At 44.3% G+C, this 22258-nt stretch overlaps 2 protein-coding genes across 3 annotated transcripts in view; both read right to left on the bottom strand.

Annotated features, from left to right (window-relative positions):
- The window catches only part of LOC139062678 (uncharacterized), a 53860-nt gene extending 43442 nt beyond the window's left edge, over window positions 1-10418 (bottom strand). Inside the window, exon 1 of the mRNA XM_070544268.1 lies at window positions 735-10418. Within this exon, the coding sequence (XP_070400369.1) occupies window positions 746-1399 (654 nt within the window). The 5' untranslated portion in view covers window positions 1400-10418 and the 3' untranslated portion in view covers window positions 735-745. The remainder of the gene's footprint in view (window positions 1-734) is intronic.
- Window positions 10419-13634: 3216 nt separating this feature from the next.
- Window positions 13635-22258, bottom strand: part of pcxb (pyruvate carboxylase b) — a 471382-nt gene continuing 462758 nt past the window's right edge. For both annotated transcript variants that reach the window (XM_015952373.3, XM_015952374.3), the window contains exons 25-27: window positions 16253-16393; window positions 15871-15972; window positions 13635-15166 (exon numbers count right to left, since the gene is read on the bottom strand). In XM_015952373.3, the coding sequence (XP_015807859.3) occupies window positions 15017-15166; window positions 15871-15972; window positions 16253-16393 (393 nt within the window). In that variant the 3' untranslated portion in view covers window positions 13635-15016. The remainder of the gene's footprint in view (window positions 15167-15870; window positions 15973-16252; window positions 16394-22258) is intronic.

The following is a 22258-nucleotide window of genomic DNA, read 5'->3' as shown; positions in this document are numbered from 1 at the left end:
TTATTCATTTTTAGTTGTTTATTTCATTCAAAATAAAAACAAATTAAACATATAAACAATAAGATATACATAACAACAAAAAATCTAATTTGAACGAAAAGGAGCAGAATGAAAAAAAAAACATCTTATAATTTCTGCCGCCTTTTCCAGAAGAAATAATTTATTTATATATAATTTCCATTTGTCAGACACACACACAGATTCATTTTAAACTTTTCCTGTTCTAAATTCCAGAGCGATCATGATCATTGATTTAATTTACGTTTTCATAATTATTTAGTACACTCAGTTTGGTACATTTTTTGAATATATTAAATGACAGTTTTTTAATTTCCCTTTTAAGGTTTTTCCATAATTTAACACCATTTACAGATATATTCCACTCCTTAATTTTAGCTCTAAATCTAGGTTTTGTAAACACATCAGTTTCTTACAGCGTGTAATTACTAGTTCTCTTTTCAAATATCCCCTGAATGTTTGTTGGCAGAGTGCCTAAATTGGCTTCATACATGGTTTGTAAGATTTTCCAGTCTTTTAAATTATGAAATTTCAGTAATTTATATTTAATGAACAATGTGTTCGATGGATCTCTACAGCCACTATAACTGATGACTCTCAGAGCTCTTCTCTGTAAAATAAATAAGGGTTGTGTATGTCTGAGGTGTGTTCTTGCTGTGTCGTATCTCTAATTCCATGCTGTCGTTCTTTTTTAAAACACAGAACAGTTGCGTTACCTGTTTTGTCGCTACGTTTCGTCTGCGGCTGCAAACATCCTCAGGCTGACGCTGATGGTGGCGTCACTTCCTTCTCCGTTTATCCGCGGGCAGCAGAGGACGGTGTCATCATATGGTATTTCTTTTGGTGTGACTGCAAAGTTTAAACCTTTCTTTAATATGCTTTCTTCTGCTTCTGTTAGTTTGTATTGTGAAATATTACGTACCCATGAGTTTGGTGTGGCGTTACCTTGTATTTCCTCCCTCTTTTTCTTGTTTATGAGTTTGTTTAACTTCTTTATGTTTCTTTCTTTTACTTTTGTGAACTCTTTTTCCTGTTTTTCCATCATGTGTCCTTTAATTACTTCCTCCATTTGTTTATCGAGTTTGTAATTCCTTTTTAAGTCCAGGTGTCCTCTTTCCAGTTCGTCCTCCACTCGCCTCTGTTTGGTTATGACGTTCCTTATCCTCTCCTTGAGCAGTGCTCTCTGTGCTCTTCCTATTATATTTTGTGCCGTCTTGGTCCGGATCGGTGTTTTCAGCTGTAGGCTTGTGGGTGTGATGTTTTCGTCCCGGCATCTTAAACAGAAGCAAAGGTGGTTTCTTAGACGTGCGCGTTTCTGGTGTAATCGCTCCAAACGGCGGAAGTCCTTCGTTCCTTGTTGTCCGTATTTCTCTTTGAACATCTTAGGTGTGTTCTTGCTGTGTCGTATCTCTAATTCAATGCTGTCGTTCTTTTTTAAAACACAGAACAGTTTTGTTTACCTGTTTTCCCGCTACGTTTCGTTTGCATCTGCAGACTTCCTCAGGCTGACGCTGATGGTGGCGTCACTTCCTTCTCCGTTTATCCGCGGGCAGCAGAGGACATTGTCGCCCTCTGCTCCCACTCCTCCTCCACCTGCCCGGCCCGTCGGAGGTGACCTGGTTTACCCGGTCCGTCGTCTCCTCGATGTCCGTTCCCGGGGCCAGGGCCTCCAGTACCTAGTGGACTGGGAGGGGTATGGTCCTGAGGATCGTTCCTGGGTGCCCCGCTCCTTCATCACTGATCCAGATCTCAGAGACTTCGAGGCCTCTCGGGCTTCCTCCTCCTCCTCTGCTCGGCTGCCAGGTGGTGTCCGTTGGGGGGGGGGGTACTGTCATGGTCTGTGGTGAGCTTCCTGCCTGTAACCCTGTTGTCCTCTGAGCATTGTCCACAGGTGGGCGTGTCTGAGAGCTTCCAGCTGCAGCTAATCCTGTCATCAAGGTCCAGGGGATGTAAGGAGCAGTGTGACGCTTCACTCCGCCGGATGATTACTCTGTTTTGGGTAGCTCTAGCCTTTACCTGTCTCGATCCTGTATTTTACTAGTCCCTGTGATCTTGTCGCCAGAAAGACCCTGACAGCTATTCCCTGTTCCTCTCCAGGTTTTTGCTCCACACTCCATCATTCCATATCCACCCGGACTTCTACAACCTGATCACTCTGCCTCCTCCGCCCGCTCTCGGCCGCTCACCTGCACTCATCAACCTCCGCTCCTACCTCATCTCTGGATTAAACAGTTACTTCACCTTCTGGATCTCCCCTGCTCACCTGGACCTGACCTAGCCCTCCCCGAGCCTCTCATCACTACCTGCAATCAGTAAGCTCCCGTCTTAAGATTATTCTCCGTCATTCCCACCGTATATTCACTCTGTCTCCCTCCTCAGAATCTCCTCCTGGAATCTTGCTGCCAGTCCTGCACTTCGTCGGTTCCCGTTTCTCCCTTTACTCCTCATTTAATAATAAAAACGTTTTTACGTACTTACCGGTTCTCTGTGTAGTGATTCTGCATGTCGTGGGTCAAGAAACTGCCACCCACCATGACATTATTAAGATTCAGTGTCAATGTATTTGTATGAAACCAGTTTTTAATTTTAATCAGTTCATCATTCATCACTGTAGCCACCTCCTCAATATTTGATCCGGAGTAAAACAGTGTTGTATCATCAGAGGCGGAGCTGGCCTAAATGGCGCCCTGTGCGAGATCCCCCTGTGACGCCCCATTAAGAACACTTACCGCTGAGGTAAAATGAGAGTATAAATGAATTGAGGGGAGAAAAACGCTTTGTTTTCCAACGCCGTTCTACAAGCAACAAGCTTACAGCCACGGCAGGAGCAGCTTTCATGGTTGCCGTGACGTGGAAGGAGCCAATCAGGAGAGGGACCTCACATCAGCTGACATGGGTCATGTGACAGGGAGTAGTTGATATGGGTTACACTTTGTTGTGCTTTTATTACAGAAATATTATAACTATTATTATTAAGAACATGCGATTTCTATGTTTTGTTTATGTATTGGTTGATGCTAAAAAAAAATTTTTTTTAGAAAAAAAAAAAAGGAAATTAAATGCCGCCCCCTGCAGACTGCCCCCCTGTTCGGCCGCACATGTTGCACATATCAAGCTCCGCCCCTGTGTATCATCTGCAAATAGAATGGTACCGAGTGTCTTAGAAACATTTACCAAGTTGTTAATAAACAAAATGAACAGTTTTGGTCCGTGGACCGACCCTTGTGGCACTCCACAATTAATTTCACGTAGTTTTGATTTATGATCCTTTATCTGAAGAAACTGTTTCCTTTTTCTAAATAACTCTAACCAGGATCGAGCCCGACTTACTGCTGGCAATGCAGACCAAGCTCTGACACGGGTCTCTTTGTTACAAAACCACTATGTGTTCCTCATTTTTAACTGAACCCCCAGAGAAACCCAGTTGACACACACACACACATTCATGATGACTGCATGCATGCACTGTGTGAACTAGAGGATGAACAGTTGGATGCACATATGGGTGGTATTACTGCTATTGCACTTTTCTAGGGTTTTAGGTTTAGCCTGGACTTCATTTGACTCATCATGAGCTGCAAACGAGTCACAGACTCACAGTTAGAGGCCATAAAGCCAAAGACAACAGGGGCTATGGTTGTAAATTCTCATCCAGAGGTGTTCTAACCCTAGCACAATCTGAAGCTACCAACACTCGTCAGGGGGAGCGTCCCGGCCTCGGTTCAGGTCTCCAACGTGATGTTTGCCCCCCAGGCGGAGCTCCCAGGCAGCCCGCTCAAGTGTGACTTCTCACTCTCTGGGCCCTGATCGCCAGCTGTGACTCAAAGCTACAGAGCGTTGCTTGTTTCAACGCATGGATGGACCATCTGTGCTCGGACTACTTTAGAAAAATCGCACACCGAGTGACTTCCAGCTCTCCGCTCGCTCCTATTTTCAGAAGGTGTTTGAGCACGAGAGCAGAGATAGAGTCTGCTCAGGCAGTTAGCTGGGTTTTTGTGCCCTGAACACGCCTGTTACCATGGTAACAATGCTTTTTCTTTGGCGTTCTTTTTCCCTGACACTAAGGTAGAGGGATGATGTGGCTGCATAACAGATACCCAATGACTGGTGGTGTGTGTGTGGCTCTGAAAACTGATGAGTGATTTGTTTGCCGTCCTTTGATGTTTTTGCTCTTGTTTCTTTTAATTCCTCAGTGCCTAGCTTGTGTGTGTGTGTGTGTGTGTGTGTGTGTGAGAGAGAGAGAGAGAGAGAGAGAGAGAGAGAGAGAGAGAGAGAGAGAGCTGGAGTTGCTTTCCTCCCCTCTCTTGTCGCAGTGAATCCTCCCCGTCTCTGACTGTCATTTCGCTTCTCCAGCTTCCCCCTCGTGTTTGCTGCAGAGCTTTGATTGGAGTTTGAGTGGCACAAACACACATTCAGGTCCCACTCTCAGACGTGCACGCTTCCAGGAACACACACTTGAAATCTTTGCCGAGTTAAAGATCAAAATGCATTGGGTGTCTGTGTGCTGACATGTGGCCTTTAAAACACCACAGTGTAAACCCAAACTTCCAGAGCTTAATGAGACGCGCCCCCCCCCTTCAAAAGTGACTGATTTGTGTGTGTGTGTGTGTGTTTGGGAGCGCGGAGGGGGGGGGGGGGGTGTTAGTGTGATGCCCCACTACGGGGCCTACTCCCGGCCATCTTTTGACACTTTAATCAGAAATGAACTTTGTGGGCGTGGTCAGCAGGCTGCGTTGATTTCTCCTGCTAGCTGATGGTTATCCATGCACTGCTGTGTTGCTAATGTGTATTGATGCAAGCACATCTGGAGGTGGGAATCTGCTCGTCGTTTAACCAAATTAACCATCGCTGAGCTTTCTTTGGTGGTTCGCAGGTTAAACAATCGTTGCATCAAGAGGCTGAGCAGCTTAAGATGGTATTGTTGTGCAAGAGGCGCTAGCAACATCTCAAATGTGGACGTGTGCTGCAGACAGGGAGGCTTTACAGCTCGGTGGGCCTCTGGTTCTCACAAGAGCAGAAAATTGCCTGGAAGCCATTTGTGAAACATGTGGGATGGAAAACCATATTTGGTCATGCAGAGACTGTGTCTGTTTAACCAGGTGGCCAGTTTCCTGCATGTTTTACTAAACACCTGATTCAAGGGCTTCAGTACACCTTCAGCTAACCCGAACCCTACAGAAGCACGTTGAGTCCAGTCAGGTGTGTTGGACCACAGAACCATTTTGGTTCCAGTCAGACACTCTTGAGATCTTTCTGAGTCGTCGACCAAAAGTACTAATTATAGTTTAGGCGAGAATATCAAAAGCAATAAAAACAGTATATATTTAAGTCCAGTAACTAGTGATGAAATAAGAAATATTATCACTAAATGCATAAGTAAAAGAAGTACTGACTGTGATGGTTTAGACATAACATTAATAAAAAATATAATAGAAAGTATTATTCATCCATTGACTTACATATGTAATTTATCTTTTGCAACAGGGACATTTCCTAACAGGATGAAAATTGCAAAAGTCATACCACTTCATAAAAGTGGAGACAAACATATCTTTATTGTCACAATTCTCAAAATTATTAGAAAAATTATATATTGCCGGGTTGGACCGATTCCTGATCAAAGAAGAGATATTAAATGACGGTCAGTATGGTTTTAGAACAAATCATTCAACATCCATGGCATTAATGGAACTAACAGAAGAAATATCAGAAGCCATTGACAAAAAAACTCATCTCATAAGTATCTTTATTGATTAAAAAAAAAGCATTCAATACAGTGGATCATAAAATTCTTATTAAAAGACTTAGTAAATATGGCATCACAGGGATGGCCCTAAAATGGATAACTAGTTATCTTACCGATAGGCAGCAGTATGTTCAAATAAACAACACAAAATCACTTATAAATAACATTACTTGTGGTGTACCACAAGGGTCGGTACTGGGCCCTAAACTATTTATCATTTATATAAATGACATTGTTGAGGCATCCAATATATTAAAATGCACCTTATTTGCAGATGATACAACTTTTTACCTTTCAGGAGATAATGTTGAGCAGATGATAGAAGTGATACAAACAGAGATGAAAAAAATTAAACTATGGTTTGATGGAAACAAACTATCATTAAAAAGTGATAAATCCTGTTTTATGATATTTAGTAATACAAATTCAAATTATGAAATTTTATTAAATATAGATGAGATTAATATTAAAAGAGTTAAAGAAGTCAAGTATCTGGGAGTCATCATTGATGAAAAAATGTCTTGGAAACTGCATATGAACAGTGTCAAAACTAAAATATCTAAAACTATTGCACTGTTACATAGAGTAAAATGGTTACTTGATGATAAATCACTATATTTGTCATATAACTCACTGATCATACCATACCTGAACTACTGCATTGAAATCTGGGGAACAACATATAAAACTTACACAAATTCGATCTACATCTTACAGAAAAAAGCAGTAAGAATAATCACAAGGAGCAACTACAGAGATCCGTCCAATCCATTATTTATAAAATTATAAACACTAAAATTCTATGATCTGGTGGACTACAATATTTTAAAATGTATGTATAATGCAAACAAAAGGAACGTACCTGCAGGATTAATCAAAAGATTTACAAAAAGTAATGGCAAATAGGATTTAAAAGGACATGAATTATGTAATATACCTAGACATCGGAAACTCGTAAAGGAACATTGTGTGTCCATATATGGAGTTAAAATGTGGAATAAATTAAATACTGAAATCAAGAATGCAAAAACAATATTAACTTTCAAAAAAAGAGATAAAAATGAAATGATTAACTTATCGATCTGTTACATAAATGTGTGAGGGGAGGGGGGTGGGGGATGTAGCGTTATGGTTTATCTCGACCCAGCCGAGTCAAATGACCTTTGGCACAGAAAATCCATATTTCCTCACGTTACAGGGATAAAAAAAAAAGGAAACAAGTCTATGTATGCATGTGTGTATATATGTAAGTATATAGGTCTATAACTTTATGCTTCTTTCTGTGTAACTTGTTTTCTTTCTTTTTTCAATTCATGGGTTGAGGTTGTGTCGGCCAACCAGTCCAGGAACTATATCGTTCAATTTTTTTATGAATCATTTGCTTGTTTCATTTGTATGAATGTTATTTTAGTTAAAAGGGGCAGATAACATCAGTTTTTCTTCTTTCTGTCCCCTTTTTAATTTTGGCTTGTAGCAACGTAGGTCTGTATATTAATTTTAATGTCAATAAATGAAAAAAATAATAAAATAAAAAAAAATCTTTCTGAGTCGTCGACCAAAAGTTCTGTCGACTTTCTGAAGATCTTCCAGAGTTTGTCTGAGGGTTGCGTTTTCAGATTTTTCTCTGCCCAGTTGTCAAGAGACACCTCAGCTCAGGAGTCAGCCAGGGTTGTCAACAGAGTTCCCGTCTGCGTTCTAACCTTCACCTACGGTCATGAAACAAGATCCCAGATCGGAGCATCTGAGATCAGCTCTGAGCAGAGCTGGTATCTGAACCTGGGAGCCCTCCCATTCTCTTCCCTCTTATCACCCCCGCCCCACCTTACAGGTGGGCTGCCTGGCTCGGCCGCACCGCTGATCGGTCACACCTGCTCGGCACTGACCCGTCAGCTCTTCTGGGTGTTCATCTTTCTCCAGCACTAGATCGTCTAGTCACAGCAGGTGGTTTAAACTTCTCCAGAGACCATGCACCTCTACTGGTGCATGTAAATCCTGACTGTTGGATATCTGTAAATAAAGCTTCTGTCTTCTTTTCAGACCCAGCGTTTGTTTTGCTCTACAGTTTCCAGTCAGGCTCAGGTGTGAAGGCCTTAGTGGTCTGCCCAGTACTGTAGAAACCTCAAACATGATGTCCACCTGTAGTTAATCTGTAGCTGATTCATGCTTGAATAGATGTTTGACGAATGCATGGAAGGAACCAGTGGTACACCCTATAACCGGACATTAGAGGAGTATTAGCAGGAATCTGGCGACACGATATCACAACACTGGGGAGACGATAATTCCACTTCTTAAGGCAGGATTTAAAAGCAAAACTCAGGGCAGACAACATCATAAGATCTAGCTGTTCCTCCAGAATGACGATGGTAAAAAATGCTGACGCCTATAAGAAATCGATTCAGTATTATAACATGAAAAATGGCGATATATCAGTGCATCGACATGTTCTCACACCCCTGCTGGATGTGCTGCAATGGTTCGGTTTAGATGTTCCTCCAGACTGAGATCAGGTCCCAGAAGGCAAAGTTTTATACTCCTTTATCACAAACTACCAAAATATTGGTTCTCTTAAAGGCTCGCCCCTCACCGAAGGGTTCCCAGACCGGTTGTTGTGCTGCTCAGAGCCTCTAGCTGAGCTTTACCGCCCCACCACTCCACCGTCTCAGCAACAAAAATTAACAATCAAATATTCCAGACAGCTGGTTTCTCTCTGGCCGACTGAAATATTTCCTTTAACATCATTTAGTTTTTTTCTGGGGGAAAGGAGGGGGGCGTTGGCAGGATTACGGGGATGGATGGATTTTATTGTGGCTGTGCTGATTGAAAGGAGGCTTACAGACTGACACAGCCATCCGTCTTCTGTCTGAGACTCTACGCATGCCATCCTCCTCGTCTACTCTCTCTTTATTCAAGCTGAGGGATTACAGCGAAGAAAGCAGCAAAGCAAGCAAAAAGGGATTATCTAACAACAGCAAAGGGATTAAAGGGGAGAGTTGCACCTCAGACACAGAGACAGACCCCTATGGCCCATGTCATAAACCCGCGTATGGTTAGAGAGTTGGCACCTGGACCATCTGCTGCAGCGAGACTTTATCAACAGGACGACTCGAGTGCGTGTGACACGCGGAGCTGACGCGACTCTACGGCTCTGCTCCGAGCACGAGCTGCTCGCTTGGAGCGCGGCAGAGCAGACGAAGGGATAAGCTAAATGAAAACCAGAGAGGACTTGAACTCTGCCACTCGTTTATAGATTGAAGTCCAGGAGATGTGAAGTCCTAGCCTGGCAAGCCAGACTAAATAAATGTATTATTTAGTCTGGCCATGCTCCATTGATGGCTCTTGGTTGTGGGGCGGGTTCTACTGTTGTCTTTCAAATGATCTCCGCATGCTACTGGACAATGAATGTGACATACTCTTGTTTCACTCTGTTGCATCATCCCACCCACCAGGCATATAGAGTGCTCTGATTGGCCCACAAAGCGGATAAAGCTCTGTGATTTGTTCACTAAGCAGATAGAGCACTATGACTGGCCCACGATTATGGACCAATCACAGCTTTGTGTGTTTGAAACCCCTCTAGAGAGCTGTGATTGGCTAGCCAGAGTCCTGGTAGGAGCTGCTGAGGTTCCAATGGAACATGCCTAGACCATTCTTTGCAAAGCAAGAAATTGGTCTAGTTCACTAGGCTAGTGAAGTCCAGGATCTAGAGGAGAAATTCTGCACGTAACCCCCCCCAGACCCAGCATGATGGAAACATTTTGCTTCTCTTGTGATGCTGAGACCTCATCAGGGCAGGTCTTTGACCTCTTTAGAGGCACGGAGCAGCTGAAGGAAGAAGAGCCACAACGGTGTCATGCTTCTTCTGATGGCGGTCAAACATCAGATTTATATCAGGAGGGAGATTACTGGAGCTCACTGAGGTGAACCTGGTGTCGGAGGTGCAGGCCACATGGGGGGGTGCAGTGGTCCCCGCAGGAGCTTCTGAGTTAATTAACCCAGAGCGGAGAAGCTCCAAGTTCTCTGTTGCAGAACGGTGGCTCTCCACCTGAACACCCAACAACCCTGGAGCATGACGTCCTCCAGCAGCTTGAAAAGATTCTGCTCCCATATGTTTAAAACATTCTCAAGGACCAGTTCAGGGTCTCGAACATCAGATCGCCATGGCAACACTCAGCTCCTGACCTCTACTGGCCTTCAACAGGTTAGGGTTAGTGACCACGAGTCCAGTGGTTTAACCCTCAGGCTTCACTTTAACCACTCATGGTTTCATAACATAACCCAGGACTGGTTTGTAATAAACGCCTCAGGCAGAAAATGTTCTTTTTTGGGGGAAAATGACTCATTTTGTGTTGTTTGATTTCCATTCATTACAGCACTGAGTGTTCAAACTAGTACTTGACTGATTAAAATACTCAAACTGATTAAAATTTTTATAGTTTTGAGCAGAACTGATGTTGTTAACATGAAAAAATACTAAGTAAAAAATAGCAACATTTTTTATAGCTTACCAGCGGACGTTTTTGTCCTTTAAGGACTCGAGAGTACGGTGGCTTTTTAAGTGTTCCCTTGCTCTAGTCTTAAAATTCCAAATTGAAATACAAAATTTGTGGAGTTTTTAAATTTTTTTTGACTAAATTTTGTACCATATGCATAAACACTGCTAAAACGGCATCCAAACGAAAGAAGAAAAACTGCCTAAATGGACATGTGTTCCTAATGAAGCCTGGGGGTTAAATCTCTGAGTTAGTTTCACTTTTACTCAAGACAAACCCTCTTCTTCAGCTCAAAAAATATCTCACTTAAAGCAGGTCAACAGCTGTCCCTGTAGTTTAGATGTTCTTTAATCATTCAACTCATTTACAGTGGGGCAAAAAAGTATTTAGTCAGCCACCGATTGTGCAAGTTCTCCCACTTAAAATGATGACAGAGGTCAGTAATTTACATCATAGGTACACTTCAACTGTGAGAGAAAGAATGTGAAAAAAAAATCCATGAGTTCACATGGCAGGATTTTTAAAGAATTTATTTGTAAATCAGGGTGGAAAATAAGTATTTGGTCACTTCAAACAAGGAAAATCTCTGGCTCTCACAGACCTGTAACGTCTTCTTTAAGAAGCTTTTCTGTCCTCCACTCGTTACCTGTATTAATGGCACCTGTTTGAACTCATTATCTGTATAAAAGACACCTGTCCACAGCCTCAAACAGTCAGACTCCAAACTCCACTATGGCCAAGACCAAAGAGCTTTCGAAGGACACCAGGAAAAGAATTGTAGACCTGCACCAGACTGGGAAGAGTGAATCTACAATAGGCAAGCAGCTTGGTGTGAAAAAATCAACTGTGGGAGCAATTATCAGAAAATGGAAGACATACAAGACCACTGATAATCTCCCTCGATCTGGGGCTCCACGCAAGATCTCATCCCGTGGGGTCAAAATGATCATGAGAACGGTGAGCAAGAATCCCAGAACCACACGGGGGGACCTGGTGAATGACCTGCAGAGAGCTGGGACCACAGTAACAAAGGTCACCCTCAGTAACACACTACAACGGCAGGGAATCAAATCCTGCAGTGCCAGACATGTTCCGCTGCTGAAGCCAGTGCATGTCCAGGCCCGTCTGAAGTTTGCCAGAGAGCACATGACCACCATCTTGGGAAACTCCTCCCAGCCACTGTGGAGACCATGGACAGCTCCTTCAGAGGCAGACTGAGACATCCCAGATGTAAAACAGAAGGGTGCTATAGGTCATTCATCCCCTCCGCAGTAAGAGTGTGGTACTCCTCAGCTTCTGTGCTGCTGTAACAAGTGAATTTCCCCACTGTGGGTTTAATAAAGTCTATTCTATTCTATTCTGACGTGGACCAGAAACATCCAGCCACCCTCTGGAGGGCGGATTGAGAAATAGAAAACCTGTTAGATGCCTGATAATGAGCTACATTTATCATCTGATGGTCACAAACATCCGTTACTATCCTGTAACTGTTTATAAGCCAGTCTTCCTCCATTAAAGGCATCAAACCGCTTAAATATAGAGCTGAAACCACTTGAGTACAGTGCTTGGTACCGTTTTTGTTATAAATGTCTAAATGTTTAATGAGATCACATTCTGACTCCAGGCTGCTAGCCTGGCAAGCCAGACTGAATAAATATAAGCGATAGTTTGGGCTGGTTCACTAGGCTAGCAGGCAGCTGCACACATATGTGTTAGCGCCATTATAAATACGTCTATTTTATATCTAGTGTAAAGGCGTCTTCATGAGGACAAAACAAGAAGCTCTTTTTAGCTTTTAGACTCCTCTCCTGGAAAACGGGATCATTTTAGAAATGAAAAAACTGATTTAATGACACAGACCAGCCTCTAGTCGCCTCACGCACTTGTTAATCAGAGCCGTGAGTCTGGTGTTTGCTAATATGGGAGGAAACGTCCTTCTGCTGCTGTCGGATCAGCATCAGGACCCTGCTTGATTCTGACACCTAACAGTGTTTACAGAGCGGAGACAGGACAAACGTCTGGGGCTGTCAAATGCTTCCTGCAGCAAACATTTGATCAAGCTAACCAGCTCTCACACACACCGACGGAGCTCATCGATGGCGCCAGCTGAAAGATAAACCTGATTGATTTAAAGTGTTTAATAAGCACTAATAAGATCCACAGCACTGGTTTAAGACAACAAGCAGATCCATCTTCAGCTGCACAGGAAGCCACTGAACCAGAAGCAGACTGCTGATGTGCAGAGAGGCCGATAGAGGAGGAGCTATGGTTGGTGAAAAAAGGCTCAAGCTGATCAGGAAGAAATTCGAAATTCCTGGCCTCGATTAGAAAAGTTAGGACTTTTTTTACATAAAATGTTAAAAATGAAAGTTTGAGACTTTTATTTTGAAAGGAGACCTATTTGAAAGGCGAATCCATGTTATGCTCAGCATTAAACTGAAGACTCCGAGCTGTTTAAAGACCATGGGAGACGTTCTCAGTAACATTTATTTACACGTTTGCATGTTATGTTCAGAGGGAAAAATACATCCCTAATTATTGATGTTTATACTTAAAGGGACATTATGGAAGTTTGACAGCCACAACATGTATAGAAATAATAAATTCATTTTGGAACAATTTTTCAAGCAAGGGAAGGGAATGATCTGAGCATGCAGGAGGACTGACCCATCTTAAACCTTTGTCGGCTGTGCTGAAGAGAAAGGTACAGAACCACATTATTTAATTAATTAGCTGCATGTTCTGCTGTCCCCCGGGCCACACACACACACACACACACACACACACACACACACACACACACACACACACACACACACACACACACACACACACACACAGGACTGTCTCAGCTGTTATTTTCGTTAAGGAGTGTGCACGTACAGCATGCGTGCCTCGTGCACGACCCTACTATTGAAGCTGCTGTTACGCTTTTGGCCTGAGGGGGCGATCGCGAGCATAAAAATTCAAAAGTCCGTAAAGTCCCTTTAAAAAAAGGTAGAGCGGATTTTCAAAATAAAAGCAATAGCATAGTACCCTGAGCACCGCGATATGATCAGATTTCACTTAAGTTGTCCAATTTAATAGTTTGAAATAATAATTACAGAATTGTAAAATTTGATCAGAAACGTTGTGTTTTAAGCACAATTTTTATAGCTTACCTTTTAGATTTCGTAAATCCCAAAATATCCTGAGATCACATTTTCAGGAAACTACAGTTCCCGGCTTCCACCAGCAGGTGGCAGAGTTGGGAAATACAGTGATGAATGAAACTCGAGTATAAATCATGACCAAAATCCCAGCTGTCCTGAAATTTTAAACACTTTAGAGCATTTAGACTTTATTTTGCATCCATTCTGAAATAAAAACAAAGCGCGTTCTCGTTTTTTCTACTTTATTACCATGTTCCACAGATATGAGTACATTACAAGCATGGCTGTTAGTCGCTGCTGGCTAGGACACAATCAGTACGACAGAGCGGACGTTACTGCATTAATGGATGGCATCGTCCCTCGTGTGCAAACGCGGGAGAAGAGGATGAAAACATGATAGAGGAGGAAGCTTCCTTACATCGTTGTGCAGCAGCTATTTCTCATGAACAGAGACATCAGTATCAGTTAAACATCAGCATCACTGCAGAATTAAATGTAAACTTTATTATAAACGGAACTGAAGTTAAAACGCTGGAGACAAACTGAAACGTGCTGAAAGGTCTGAATGTTTTCTCCAAAATCACCACTTCTTTAAAAAAATGTGCTTTCTGTAAACGTTGGGTGGTCCGAAGCCTTCAGCGCTCAGTGGCGTTAAAACCTGCTCGTGTTAGCATCAAGTCACTTTGAAAACAAAACACTCTAAATGTGGTTTCCTGTTGATCCAGGCAGCAGTTAAGGGCTAGCATGTGCAACCGGGAACATTTCATATCCGACTGCGTTTTTATCTCAGGAGGTTGTGCGTCGAGGGACTGGTGACATCACACACTGTCAAACACACCGCCTGCTGCTGCGAGTCTGTATTAATCGTTTCAGTGGAATAATTAATAAATGCAGGAGAATTAAGAGGTGACCTCCCCGTTACGGTGCGGTGTAATCCCATTTACAGCCTAATCTGTGGCTGGCTGAGGAAACGGGGGGCGGAGCTTCTTCTCCATGACCGTGGCTGTAAAAGGATGCCTGTGGGGGGCTTTAAAGGCCCAGACCGGCAGCTGCACAGATGTTTCAGATAAAAGAACCAAAGTAAACCTACGTGTTATTACTGATACAGTAACAGGACAGCTGTCCTCAGTGCGCTGCTCATCTGGATGACACCCAGCTACGGCGGGTAGCATCCCATAATGCGACCCAGTAACCTCTGTGCTTCCTCTTCTAGGTTCTACGGTGGGAAAAGTGATTTCGACGCTGGCAGTGATTACACATTCCCAGAATGCAATGTGGTACAGATCAAAGACGGACTACACCCTGGCGTCTGCTGCTGAATGACAACAGCGACTCGTGTTGGACGTGTTCGGTGGGATGGAGATGACGCGTTTCGGTTAGCTCCACGGCTAGCTCACGGCTAAGACTCTGCAGCAGCGGAATGTCTCGTCTTTAGAGGAGGTCCCCGTCTCCAGCTGCCAGATGTTCGGGCCACATGCGAAACTTACATGTATGAGGAAATGAATTAAGCTTTAATACAGGTCCAGGCCTGTAGGCCTGCTGCTGTTTTACCTCTGCAACACCCCCCCCCCCCACCCCTGCTGCCCCCTCCCCCCCAACCTCCAGGCTTACTCCTCGATTTCCAGTATCAGGTCGTCTCCCTCCAGGGAGGCGTCGGCCTCCACGTGGATAGCTTTAACGGTCCCGGACAGCGGGGAGTTGACCACCGTCTCCATCTTCATGGCTGAGAGGACACACAGAGGCTGACCCTTCTCCACCTGTCGGGGAGACCGGGACACTCGGTAACAAACCAACATCTGGTTTGCGTCTGCACGAGCTGCAAGTGTCTGACGAAGCAAGACCGTCTTTGAACACCTTCAGAAGAGGAACGCTTCGGCCTCTAAAGCCGAGGCTTTGAGTTTCTGCTTCAAAGGAAACGTATTTAGCTACTCGTGATCCGTCCGAACGCAGCTTTTGCCGCTCCTGTTGTGTTTTACGGTCTAATGTTACTCACTTCTGATGACGTCGCCGTTGGGTCAACGCCGGCACCCGGGTGTTAAATGAAGGATAGGAAAGAATCAGTTAAGATGTGGGTAAAAGCCATGTGTGTGTGTGTGTGTTCTGAAGGGTTTCTGGTTTAGGCCGGTTATTTCAAAATCACACACTGAACAACCTCAGCTTGGAGAAACAGAAGAGAAGTGAACTGATCAACAAGCTAACGGCTAGTGTGAGCAACAATGTGGATTCCTGTTAGCTTAAAGCTCCTAAAAGGCTGCCGCTCATGCTAACGTGGCTCTGCTGGCGTCACATGACCCTTGGAGGTTGTTAGTGGGGAGCAGCTCTCTGGGCCACACATGAGATTATAAAGGTGTGTGTAAGATGATAGCCAAACCCCATCAGAGAGCTGGGTCGGGTCTTCTAAAGCTTATGAAAACAACGGGTACGGTAAACCGGGGTTTCCAATCAGAACCAGGAAACTGACCTTAGATCCAACTTTGACCTTCACCTCCAGGACTTTTCCGGGCATGGGAGCTCCCACCTGCCCCTTGACGGACTTCTGGGCCTTGGGATGGAACTTCATTTCCTGGAAAAGGGAATAAATGTGCCATTTATCTGTCCAGCCAGTCATCTCCTCATACACGTGTCTCCACGTCTCCTCTCATCCAGGAAACGAAGCGCTCAGCAGGATAATTACACGCCCCTCCTGCGGCGCGTCTACGTGCGCTTCGGCAGCAGCAGCTGCTGCTGCGCGTTAAAATTAGTGGACTGTCAAACTGAAGCTATCTGCCTATTAAAAGTTTACCCACAGAGATCTGCCCTCACTCATCCGTCCCCTCTATGAGCCGTAAAGCCCCCCCCCATACCTTCATGGCCACGGTGTCTTTCACCAGCACCGATCTGAGCTGCCCGTTCAGCTCAAAGAAGACTTCTCTCTGACCCGCCTTGTTCAGGTCTCCCAGAGCCAGGGCCTTGATGTGGAGGATCTTCCCTCGTTCCAGCTCCACCTGCAGCCGAGCACGTCCACGGGGGAGGGAAATCCAAACACGGGGGAGGGAAGAACGTTAGAGAATTGGAATCAATACATGGGTGCAATGTCCAGCGGAGCAACGACACAAACACACCGCGGAGCCAGCTGGAATAAGAAGTGAGACCAGCCTCCAGCAGACACACATCTAGTCCTTTTCTCCTGTGTGGAGGCATCCAACCCAACATTTACCGATGCTTCGTATCTGTTGCACTTTTAAACAAGTGCTCTAAAACTTCATCGTTACCTCTGGTTAAAAAAACAACGAGACTTTTTCAGCAAAGCAAAAAAAAAACATGAATGTTATCAGGAGTGCACTTACGCTGCTGGCACGCCGGAGCTCCGTCTAACAGCCACGAAAATAGCTGACTGTTCTCCAGCATGCTGCTAATGCCGTTACGAGATGAAAGGGGTGTGTGTGTGTGTGTGTGTGTGTGTAATGAGCAGCTTCTTAATGATAAAATGTGTTTAGTTGGAGACATTCAAAGGTTGGCTGCCTGCACCAAAATCATTTAACGGCTGAAGAGCGAGGAGTCGTTGCAGCGAGCGGACTGCAGCGTGTCAGCAGACGCTGATGTCGCACACTTTGTACCCTCTAATGAGAGTTTTCTGTTGCTCTTACACTTTTCAGCTCAAAACACACATTTTATTATCAGACGGGAGGAATTTAGTCCTGCAAGTATGAACCCGTTTAAGGTCAAAGGTCAGACAGTCTCCTTCAGCACGAAGCTCGCCTTGATGTCTTGGTCCCGCCCCGGTTGCCTAGGAGATACGTCATCAGAAACCACCAAGGCATGTTCCGACGTTCCCGTGCTACAGAGGTGTCTGTTCTCCGTTTGTTAGCCGTTCAGCTACTGTAGATGACCAAGGACACACGATAGGTGTCATGTTGCCTTCTCTTGGTCCAAAATGTCCCAGAATAGAGCGCGGTACTTTCAAAAAAGATGATTGATCAGGAGCCGGCAGCAGCTACTTCAGGGGCAAACATCCAAGTCAACTAACTGTAGCCGTCAGGCTGACATCTACAAGCTTTTTTAGATCCATCTAGGGTTGGTGAGTTCCTCAGTAGTTTCAGCTTCGGTGGCTAGCAGGTCGGAACTCGCTTGCATATTTATCTTAACTAACACACAATTAAATAGGTAAAAGGCTCGTTATGCATTTGTATTGAACTTTACCGTACGTCACGTGAGGCAAGACTGTTCTACGTAACCGTTTTCTTTCACCAAGGAAGGACAGTGTCCTTGTAAGCAAGGCGCCTAGTAGGGATGCACCGATCAGGTTTTTTGTTGCCGATCACCGATACCGATATCAAAGAATGCTGATCACCGATACCGATCACGTAGATTGGCCAGAAATTTTCTACAACATTATAATAAGTGCTACAAACTACATAATCTGGGAATAAAGGAAATGTAACCTAATCTAAAATGGTCTGTATTAGAGTTGTCATGGTGTGAAAATTTAACCTCACGGTTATTGTGACCAAAATTACCACGGTTTTCGGTATTATCGCGGTATTTTTTTTAAACGTGCTACATTTTCACTCAATTAAATAAACCCTGTATGTCAGGAAATATTGTCCTCAGTTTGTGTCCAAATTTAGCCTAAAATGTGTTATTTTGTAATTATGTTGTTTATTTGTTTACATTTTTCCCCTTCAGTCTTTAAAACACCTATATTTGCCCATAACTTCTTATTTTTTGTCTGTTTGATGTCATAATTTAAAAATATTAGACCAGATGATGCTCAGTACTCAAGTAGCCTTCTAATCAGATACTTTTTTACCCTTACTTGAGTAATAAACCCTATATCAGGAAAATATTGTCCTCGGTTTGTGTCCTTCCAGTGAGCTTTGCAGATGTGGGAAAATGTCATCAGGCAGTAATCGTTGTTAAATTCATAATTATTCTCGGAGAGAGACCAACTCTTATCTGCCCCTGGGAGCCCTGTAATGCATAGCGTCATTTCAACATGGCGGTGTCCGCGACACGGTTTATATGCAGGTAGCGGCGCTGCGGCTGCTTTATATAGCCACTCGTTGCGTTCTCCCTCAACCCAAATCCTCGGATCACGCATTTTAGCTAAAACGCTAACGTTAGCTTGCCTTGCGTTGACTGTAGAGTTGTGGGTGATGGTCACGCAGATGTGTCATGAGATTTGAAGCGTTGCTGCCTTTCACAGACACTTTTTCTGCACGTGCTGCAAACAGGATAGCCGTCTTCTATCAACTGTCTCTCGGCATTCTTCACATATCCAAAAGATGCCCGCACTTCCCACTTTGTCTTCTTTGAGGGATAATAAATGTCCTGAGCGCTGCCGTCTCCTCCTTTGACCATTATTTCAGCTTTAGCTTCAAGAAAGTTTTGGTTGTAAACAACAAAGTGCGCATGTGCCGCCGGCAACTTCAGCAGATGATACGGTGGCTGGTAAGGGTCACCGCGCCTACACCGCAGCCACGGTAATCCACCGAGATTATATAGTTTTTTAAAAAAACAAGACGGTTATTATTATTGTCAACTTTTTTTTTTTTTACCGGGGTTTACCACTACACTGGTTACCGTGACAACCCTACCTGATCGGTCTGCTTTGATCTATTTTGAAAATTCCGATCAAAACCGATAGGGGCGCTATCGGCCGACTACGATCAAATGCCGATCCATCGGTGCATCCCTAGCGCCTAGCCTACCAAGGCAGTGCCACGTAGAGTAGCCTGCATACAGTCCGCTGGAGTCTCCGCTGAAGAAGAAGAGCTATGCACATCGACATCACATACGTAGATGCCTCGTGGACTAGGGCTGCCCACTGGAGCGGTTGCAGCAGCGGGCTGCCATCTTGGATGGGTCCCCATTCGCCCCCAGTGCATTTATTTCTACCGGCGTTCACCCAACAAACAAATACATTTCAACGACCCGTCTATGTATTCATGTCTATGGCTGTGCAGGCTTGAGGAGACTGATGTTAGGATTCAGAGCATGAGAACAGAATGAAAACACCAGCTGTGACGGTTCAGGTTCGTGCATCTTAGTTAAAAGGTGTTCACGGGGAGAATCCACACAAACTGGGACGGCAGATAAGCTGATGCTCTCTGGATAACCAAAGAGTGAAAAGAGTAAAGTAGATGTACATGAATACATTACTTATTTCATTTAATAGCTACAGTAGTTACAATTACAGGTCATTTCTCTAAAATGTGTAACGTGATGAAGGGGCTATTCCACCCTCTCTCCTCAGATGTCTCCGACACAGAACTAATCTGCATGAGACTTCCTCAAGGTCATGCATTTGCTTCTAAACTGCTCCCTTTCCAGCTCAAGAGGAGAAAGAAGACGAACTCTTTCTATTTTTAATTAAGTTAATCAAACAGTGTTAATTCAATAACAAGATGTGAACCAATCTGTGAAACGACAATGTTATGATTAGTAAGTTTTAATAAGTAATATGACTTTAATCTAGCTGCTCTAGACTTCCTGATCATGTAATGCTTAAAGCCACGTGACACATTTTATCTTTCTCATCCAATCAGAACCTTCCTTTCTGAAGCGTGGCATCGTCTCTGTGGTGTTTATAAATCTGTCAAACTTTGATTCGACCGTAAATCAAAACATCCAGATTAATAAAACCAGTCCCCACGCCATCTTGGTTCAGTTCACCGCATTCTAATGGGCCATTCCCATCTGTACCGGGTCGGCCTGGACCGGGTAGCACCAGTCGGCCCCAGCCTGGCCCGGTTGATTCCACACATCCTTGTCTTAAGCCCATGTGGGCTGATTCTACCCACCAATCAGAGGCTTGCTCTAATGGAAGGTGTGAGTTTGCTGTCAGCAGTGGGTGTGTTGGCCCTGGTCGGCCTGAAGCAGACCCCCTCGAGAAGAGGGCTGAGAATGAGCCTTGGTTGGCCCGGAAAAATACCAGGCCACCCAGATATGTAAACAACCTACGCTACCCGACCCGGTACAGATGGGAATGGCCCATAATAAGAGAAGTATCGGACCGGCCACCCAGACTTCCTTTTTAAGCAAAGAACCAACAAGCTGGATAAAATCTGTTGCACTTTACCAACCAAGCAACGGTTCCTTTCAGAATAAAAGCTGAACTCGCTGACCCTCCGGGTCCATCTGACGCTGTCACCCAACTGTCGCTTTTACCTGGAGACAATCCAAAGACTAGTCTGTCGTACTGCTGACGCTGTTTCATCAGCTCCTGTACCGAAAGGGGGGTCCGAGGACCTGGCAGTCTGGATCTGTACGGAGGTCTCATCCTGAAGGGTATGTGTGGAGCGACAAGATGGCGTCTCATGTGTGTATGAAACTCCGATCACAGCTTAAGAGCAAAACATCATTCAGACTTGCTTCTCCGGATACGAGAGTTCTGATGACATCACTCACACACACACACACACACACACACACACACACACACACACACACACACACACACACACACACACACACACACACACACACACACACACACACACACACACACACACACACACACACACACACACACCATCCATCTCACGTCTCATTCACACCAAGATCCATTCATCACTTAGAGTTTAGAGTTAGTCTTGTTTAAAATTGTTTAGAACTAAATCTTCTTCAACGTTTTAAAGCTGACTCTCTCTCCTCTTGTCTCTCAGTTAATCCGACGTTGTTACATAATCCCTGCAATAAAAAGTTCCGATCTTCTGGTTAAAATTACCCAAAGATCCATAAGATTGATTTAATATTTCCTATGAAATCTCACATCTTATGGTTCATTAAATAGATGTAAATTAAATCATCACAAATGTAGTGGAGTAAAAGCAAATAGTGGGACTTAAACTGCCTGAGTAAATACAGAAAATGCTTCCTTAGTTACATTAAAGTACTTGTACTGCATTACCTTCCATCAGGTCTGGGTGTGGCTGGTGGAGGTTAGCATCGAGGCTAGCTCATTAAACAAGAGGGACAGTTACTATGTTAGCCTGCAGGTCCCACGCAGAGCTGTGGTAGAAGGACCGGCTGTTACTGATGTTTGTACAGAAACCAGTTTTGGCTTTTGCTGAGTCATGGTTCATCACAACAGATGAGAACAGCTGATCTTCCAGCCAACTCGTGAGCGGGTTTGTGTGGTGTCCGAGTCAGCCAACTGCAGCCAGACTTCCACCGGACCTTCTCTGGTACCAACCCGAGGAGAAGAGCTTCAGAAAGACCGGCGCAGACAGAGACACGGACTGGAAGGAGGAACTGGACGATATAAAACCACGTTCTCTGTCTTCAGTAGAGCTTTTCAAGATAAGGATATTACTCAGTGGCTCCATCACAACACCAAACACACCTTTTCCTTCTTCTATCACTTCTGATCAAAGCTGCCTGTCCAACAGCAGGACATCCCCTCACCACTGCTCTGTTTGTCCAACTGTGTAAACTCCTGTTTTATTACCACCTTCCCGTCTTTCTGGCGTTGCCCTCTCTCACACCACTATCAGTCTCCATCACCAGCCCATTTCAGCTCCTCTTATCTGTTCTCCGTCTCTCCTCTGCTGCATTTATAAGTCTTTCTTCCTCCGTCTCAGTTTCCCACACCGTTATTTCACAAGTCTTCAGAGCACGGACAAAAATACACCCTGTTGCAGATAGGCAGGGATCCTTTTTCTGTCTCCAACTCTTCATCTACTTCCTATTCTCCCTACCTGGCAAAAAACACCTTCTTTGCATGCTTTTGTGTTCTCTCTGCTGCCTCATCGCCCTCCCTCACAGCTTCTCTCTGCAGTGGCTCTCTGGTTTGTGCTGTTGTGTTAAGCCTGCAGCAGTCCTTTTCCAAAAAACAGCCTTAACCGTGTGGTTTCTGCACATTTCCT

This window comes from Nothobranchius furzeri, chromosome 14 (assembly GCF_043380555.1).
Source record: "Nothobranchius furzeri strain GRZ-AD chromosome 14, NfurGRZ-RIMD1, whole genome shotgun sequence".
In the NCBI taxonomy this organism is placed as follows: domain Eukaryota; kingdom Metazoa; phylum Chordata; class Actinopteri; order Cyprinodontiformes; family Nothobranchiidae; genus Nothobranchius; species Nothobranchius furzeri.
This window is presented reverse-complemented; position numbering and strand designations above follow the sequence as displayed.